The sequence below is a fragment of the Sylvia atricapilla genome, chromosome 6, assembly GCF_009819655.1.
Source record: "Sylvia atricapilla isolate bSylAtr1 chromosome 6, bSylAtr1.pri, whole genome shotgun sequence".
Classification (NCBI taxonomy): Eukaryota; Metazoa; Chordata; class Aves; order Passeriformes; family Sylviidae; genus Sylvia; species Sylvia atricapilla.
Window position 1 is genome coordinate 305,309 of NC_089145.1, and position 7,029 is coordinate 312,337.

General features: G+C 47.8%; 1 protein-coding gene across 2 annotated transcripts; it reads left to right on the top strand.

Annotated features, from left to right (window-relative positions):
• Positions 1-1,077: 1,077 nt before the first annotated feature.
• LOC136362078 (proto-oncogene Mas-like) lies at positions 1,078-6,483 on the top strand. 2 transcript variants are annotated; one of them, XM_066320343.1, is made up of 2 exons: positions 1,078-1,968; positions 4,594-6,483. In XM_066320343.1, the coding sequence occupies exon 2, from the start codon at positions 4,610-4,612 to the stop codon at positions 5,561-5,563; it is 954 nt and encodes a 317-aa protein (XP_066176440.1). In that variant the 5' UTR covers positions 1,078-1,968; positions 4,594-4,609; the 3' UTR covers positions 5,564-6,483. The 2 variants fall into 2 exon arrangements, with proteins under 2 accessions (XP_066176440.1, XP_066176441.1); XM_066320344.1 differs by having other exon boundaries at positions 4,647-6,483.
• The last annotated feature ends 546 nt before the right edge of the window (positions 6,484-7,029 follow it).

Consider the following 7,029-nt stretch of genomic DNA (forward strand, 5'->3'; position numbering starts at 1 on the left):
TTTACAAATTGGGAAAACTGAGGAAGAGAAGTCAGCTTTTTTTCTTTTTTTTTTTTTTTTTTTTTTTTTTTTTTTTTTTTTTTTTTGGTTTTTTGGTTTTTTGTACCTCTGCAGAGGCCAGCTGAGTTGAGCCTTTGCCACTCCAGCTTTTCCTCTGGAAAGGAATGGATCTATTCCCCTAATCACTTAGGGGAAATGCTTTAAATGACAGAAGGTGGGTTTAGATGGGATATTGTGAATAAATTCTTCCCTGAGAAAGTAGTGATGCCCTGGCACAGGTTACCCAGAGAAATTGTGCCTGCCCCATCCCTGGAAGTGTTCCAGGACAGGCTGGAGCAGTCTGGGATAGTGGAAGGTTTCCCTGTCCATAGCTGGAGGTAGAACTGGATGAGCTTTAAAAGTCCCTTCCAACCTAAACCAGAATTCAATGAATTTGTGTATTACTTCAACTGCAACTTGTCACTGCTCTGAAATGTATTTTCAACTTGTGATTTAGGTGCATCAACAAATAGTTTCATCTACTGCCCATCCCTTTGTTTTGCTGACATTTACTGAAATTCAGAATGGCCCAATAACAACAAAGGCATTTTAAATGTCTCCCAATATGCAATGCCAGCAATCTGTGCAAAGAAGATGGAAACTCTCAAATTATGGAGGAGATTAAATAGTGCTGTGAACAAAAATAGTCTTTTGATTTAAATATCATTTTATACCGTAGCCTGGAGTCCTGGCCAGGTTAATGAGGGTTGCCAGTAACCACTATAGGAAATAGCATTGGGTAAGAAAGTAAAAACTCTCTTACAATCTTTGTGAAAGGAAGAGGAAGAACAGATGACAACAGAAGTCGAAGATGTACAAATGCATTTCTGACCAGCTAAGCAAATTTGGGCTGGATCTGCCCATTCCTATACCCACTGATACACACACATGGCAGCAATTTGGGTGGCACCACACTCCTGTCCCTTTATTTCCCTGGCCCAAGGGACTAAGACAAAATCGTTCCCTGTAAGGATGCCAGGAAAGGAGAAAAGCGTTTTCTCTGTTTTCATGCCCTTTGGCAAGTGGATCTGGATGGCTCATGGACATGGAGTGTGCATGGACAGGACTGGGATGTTGTGGGTGGGTGGTGGAGGGTTCTGTCTGTTTAGGAGACACAAGGTGAAGAAGAGCCTGAAGCTCTGTTCAGGGGGAAGTTGTGAAACTGGAAGTGAAAGGCATGGGGCTGGAGAAATTTTGTGAAATTGGAAGTGCCTGAGGTGTTGAAGGACTGTGCTGAAAGCCTGTGGGATGTGAAGGTGCTCCTGACCCCACAGCTCTGTGTTGAGGGCAGCATGAGCAGGGTTTGGGCATCTGGAACTGCTGAGGTGGGAAGTGTGGGTGCAAGGTTGGATGAAGCAGTAGGGACTCCATAAGGTGCTGAACTGTGCTGGGAGAGGCTGTGGGTGAGAAGAGGACCCACTGTGATGAGCGGTGTGTGACAACTGGGCAGGGACAGGAGGGAATGAGAAGTGCTTAGGGAGGTTGTGAAACCTCCAGCAAAGATGTTACAGGAGAGGACTTAACATTTCTCTACCTGAGCAGCAGTAAAACCTCACATCTTCAGGGGCTGTGAGATCAGAGCACCTCAGGGCCTCGAGGAGGACACACCACCAGCACAAGGTTTCTATGGACAGCTCTTGCAAGAACGGCTGAGGAAGGCAGAAGTAGTGATGTTTCCATGACACTGCAAAGAGGGGAGGGGGAAGTGGTTCAAATCTGAGTGATCATACCCACACAGAGGAGGTATTTCCCCCATGAGTGATTGGCTGCCTGGAGGGTCACGCTGAAAACACCGTGGCTTTTTAAACGGTGGCTGCCCAGTCCAGCACAGCAGGATGACACAAGGACTCCAGCTGCACCCTATGTCACACAGTCCAGGGGACAACACTGCCAGGCACAGGCACTGAAATTCCCAGGAACGAAAAAAAGGTGAGAAATTCTGAGGTAGGTCTTTGTTGTGGCGCTCTGATGGTTTCTATCAGGCTTTGGGGAAGGGAGGAGAAACGAAAACAATGGAGGAAAAAAGATCAAATATTTACTTCCTTTGCTGGACAGAAATTTGCTGTAGGTCAGGAATTGATCATAATCATTTTCAATATAAGGAAAGCTTCATTCCAGGGGCTCTTTTCCCTGTACAAGTGCTCTTGGACTGCTCTGAATGCACCTCTGTAATGCAGAAAGTCATTACTCAGAGACCTAGCATTACAACAGCATAACTTTCTGTCCATAGTCTGAGACGTCTTTGTGGGGTCAGGGTTGTTATGCCTCAGGAACTGCAGGCAGGATTTGCAGGCAAACCACAGGGAGGATGTTTAATCTCAAGGGAGAAAAAGACCACCTGGACTCAGGCTGCTGCTGTTTGAGGAAAGCTTCACTTATTAGTTACATAAGGAAGTAGAGTAATGTCTCGAATGTGTCTTGGAGACATGAAATCCATCTTTCCAAGGGACTACGATAAATAAATGAGAACAATGAGTGACTTTTGCAGTGTTCTTCTCCACGGTCTGTAGAAGTAAGAGAAAGATTTCATCACTTCTATTACAACAGAAGGCAAAAACTATTGATGTTTTGTCATTTACCCATTGCAGCCATGTCTCTTCCTGGCAGTCTTTATGCACATACAGCACCTTCCAGTGCCTAAAGATGCTCCAAGACAGCTGGAGAGGGACTTTGGAGAAGGGGCTGGAGTGACAGGACAAGGGGAAATTGTTTTAAACTGGAAGATGGTGGATTAGAATTAGATTTTGGGAGGAAATTCTTCTCTGTGAGGGTGGTGAGGCACGGGTTGTCCAGAGGAGCTGTGGCTGCCTTATCCCTGCGAGTGTCCAAGGCCAGGCTGGCAGGGCTTTGGAGCAGCCTGGCCTGTGGAAGGTGTCCCTGGCTGTGGCAGGAGGTTGGAACAAGATGAGCTTTAAGATCTGGCCCAACCCAAACCATTCCATGATTCTATTACTTGATCCATGTCAGAAATCCATTTAACACTGGGAAATAATCACCTGTCTTTCTCTGAATCCCCAGTGGAGAAAGATGCACCTGTGAAGGATGCAGAGGGCTGAGACAGAGCTTAGATGACAGTCAAATGTTCACACCCTCAGTCTGCTCAGATCGCTTAGAAATTTGGTTGCACAGAAGCTAGGAAACCACTTAACCACCGGGCCTTCCTTTGTTCTTGCGGCAGAAAAGCTGCACAGAACTTGAGACTGTTTCTGTTAATTTCTGAAAAAATGTGATTATTTATAGCCACCCCTGGAGCAGGTGGTGAGGGAGGAACAGCCACAGGGCTGCTCTCCACAGTCTTCACGTTAGAAGTGCTCAAGGTTCCGTAAGAGCTGAGGATGGGACCATCCAGCTCTGCAGTGCCAGAAGTTCTCTGGTTTCAGTCAACCCTTAAGGAAATCCTAGAATCCTCAAATAATTTGGGTTGAAAGGGAGGGACCTTAAAGCCCATCCCATCCCACCCCCTGCCATGGGCAGGGACACCTTCCACTAGCCTAGGTGGCTCCAAGCCCCATCCCACCTTGGCCTTGAAACTCCCTGCACCTCACACTTCTTTTCCCTCTGTCCATGGGGTCAGCATGCCTGGGGTGCTGGGATGGAACAGCAGTGATTCAGTCTGTCACGTTCCGGGTGCTTTTGGAACTCTGTCTCCATGTATGCTGCTGCACCACAAAGAGAGAACAGAGGATTCATGCTGGCTACATGGTTCAGTGATTCACATCTTCCCCAAAAGCCCCATTTTTTGTTCCTGTCCTCTTTTTAACTTCTCTGCCTTTCATGTCTAAATTAACATCTGGTTGGGAGACAGCAGAAGAACCATTGTATTTGTTCTCATCTGACCAAAAAAAAGGTGTCAAACCCAGGGGTTTTTCACTCCCAAGATTCTCAATCCGATCTCGGTATAATGGGGAAGGAAATAGTGACTAACTCATGGAATGGTGTAGAAAAGTTATCAGAAACACAACTCTCCTGTGAGGACAAGATAATCTGTGGTTTCTTACATGTGGTTCTTGCAGTTTCTGAGGGAGAAGCTGAGGGCTCTGCCAGACCAAAATGTTTATTTGTTACTGTACAGGGGACGCAGGAGTACCACATCAAATGGCACTTTATTAAAACAGAAATAACTCATCAATCTAAAAAACTATCAGTTGTTCTCATGGAATCACAGAATTCCAGAGTAGTTTGGGTTGGAAGACACCTTAATCATCCAGTTTCAGCCCCTGCAATGGGCAGGGACACCTTCTACTATCCCAGTTTGCTCCAGCCTGGTTTTGGATACCTCCAGGGATGGGGTAGCCATGGTTTCTCTGTGCAACCTGTGCCAGAGCCTCACCACCCTCCCAGGGAAGAATTTATTCCCAATATTCCGTCTAAACCCACCTTCTATCAGTGTGAAGCCTTTACCCTTTGTCCTGTTACTCCAGGCTCTTGGTCCCTTCCAAACAAAATTAGTTTGAGGTTCCATTGAATCAAGTTCTAGCTACAAAGCCTGGGAACAACCCAAGGAACCCCTCTAGAAAAGTCAGGAGTTACCACCTCTCCCCTCTCTGCTCCCAGGTCTGGATCACCCACTATGAGACCCTTAACGACACCAATGCTCCCAACCACAGCCATCCAGGCTCCTGGGACCAACCAGAGCGGGGCTGTGGGACAACCAGAGCCCTCCTACACTGTCCTCAAGTTCATGGAGAGCTTCTGCCTGCTGAGTGCTGCCTGTGGGATGGTGGGGAACGGCCTGGTCCTGTGGTACCTGGGCTTCCGCATCCGCAGGAACCATTTCACCGTCTACATCCTGAACCTGGCGGCCGCCGACTTCGGGTACCTGCTGTGCATCGCCGTGGAGACCGTGCAGTACCTGATGCAGTTCAACGTGGGGGTGCAGTTTGGGATATTCCTCTTCCTGGATCTCTTCATGTACGGCACGGGCCTCTACCTGCTGACCGCCATCAGCATTGAGCGCTGCCTGTCCGTGCTGTCCCCCATCTGGTGCCGGACACACCGCCCAGAGCACCTGTCTGCCCTGGTGTCCGGCCTGCTCTGGGCCCTGTCCCTGCTCCTGAACGCTCTGGGGTATGTTTTGTGCACCCTTCGCCCCTCTCCCAGGGTCTGCCAGCGCCTGCTCATCGCCATCGGAGCCTTGGATTTCCTCGTCTGCGCGCCCCTCATGCTGCTCTTCAGCCTCACCCTCTTCCTGCGGGTCAAGTGCAGCTCCCAAACCTTCCAAACGGGCCGGCTCTTCACCGTCATCATGCTCACCATCCTCCTCTTCCTCATTTTTGCCGTGCCCCTCAGTGCCCTCATCCTCCTGGACTTCCTGGGCCACAAGTTCCTGTATTCCCCCGAGATTGGCTTTGTGCTGTCCTGTGTCAACAGCACCCTCAACCCCATCATTTACTTCCTGGTGGGAAGCTACAGGGATCGGAAATTCAGGCTCACCCTCAGGCAGGCATTCCAGAGGGCCTTCCAAGACTCAGCAGATGACAGAGATGAGCGGGAAACCCGGGACACGATAACCATGTCCTCCTAAAATCTTGCCTGGAATGTCTTGGCAGAACTGAAGAACTCCAAGGTACTGAGGGGTAGGAGCATCCGAGGACAGCAGGGACAAGGAACTCTGCTGACCTGAGATATTCTGGAACACGTGGTTTTATTGCAAGGGTCCTGGGTAAAAGGGCCTTGCCTTCAGCCACCAGCCTGGGCTGAAGGGAAGTCCCAAAGAGAGAGGAAGAACAGGAGGATGAGAGCTGAGAGAGAAGGGAGTGAGAGAGCAAAGTGGCAGGGGTCAGAGCGCAGGGGGAAGAGAGCAGGGGTAGGGGAAAGAGGAGGAAGAGGAGAGGTAAGAGTAAGGGGAAAGAGGAGAAGTAAGAGAGCAAGGTCCTTGTTACAAATCATTATATCTCCTTTTGGGATGAATATTCTAATTTTCAGTGACCAGCCAATACAAGACACAAAATCCTATAGAAGCTACATACAGCCTATAAGAACTACTATATTACCATACTGTGTTATATTTTAAACTCTAAAAACTACTCTTTAGACTTTTCTGTTTTGCTACATTGACCTCTGGATCCCTGAGCCAGCAGAAAGGTATTGTTCAATCCAAAGGGATTCTCCTTCAGCTAGCTAGACCATTGTTTTCAGGTTATATAGTAACTAAGACTCAGTATCCTACAACTCAGAGTAAGCTTTCATTTCTATTTCGATTATAGGTTTCATATTTTCGGAATCTTTTGCTAAGAAATCATATTTATAAGGTTTCTCTTATTCCCTTGATTCATCTTCTACAACACTGGGGAAGGTTCATCTCACCTGACCCTCAGTACCCTCGTTGTAGATATTTTAGGTCATTATTTTAAGTTCCCATCTGTGGTACATAAGCACCTGGACCACAGGATTTACCTGACCTGTATTTAGGACACATTAAAAGTTCCTGTTTCTTTCCAGTGACTATTAATTAATATTCATTTTGGGATTGGGGTTGCTCTTAAATGAAAGAGGAAGCTGAGATGGAGGTAAACTGTTTTTCCCATAGGTCTCCCTGCTGAAGCTCTGTCAGCAGGGAGAACAGGGCTTGTGGCAGGCGCTGGGACAGACCCCGCTGCGGACGCTGCTGGGGCTCAGCCCGTGGGCTTTGCTCCCCTTTCCCAAGGGACCATTCCAGGGAACCTCTTGTGATCCTGAGCCAGGGACAGCAGCTGGTGTGTGTGAGGTGAGGTGAGTCCACTGTGGGGAAGTTCTCCAGGCTGTGAGAGGAAACAAGGTCAGACTCTTCTTCAACATAATCAGTGTCCCCTCATTGGGGTAGAACCTAGTGTCCTGGTTTAGGGCAAATTTGGGAAGAAATCTGCAAATAGGGTTCCTCTGCCAAGCAATTCCAAATGGTCCCTCCCCTCCAGCTGGGGAAAAAAACTTTCTCAGAGAAAAGTGGAAAAAACTATTTATTTAACAGACCAAACGCCCACAAGCACAAAAAAATTAATAACATTAAAAAAT

What these genes read in the sequence shown, in the direction of transcription:
- LOC136362078 (XM_066320343.1), top strand. Translation starts at nt 4,610, where the DNA reads ATGAGACCCTTAACGACACCAATGCTCCCAACCACAGCCATCCAGGCT.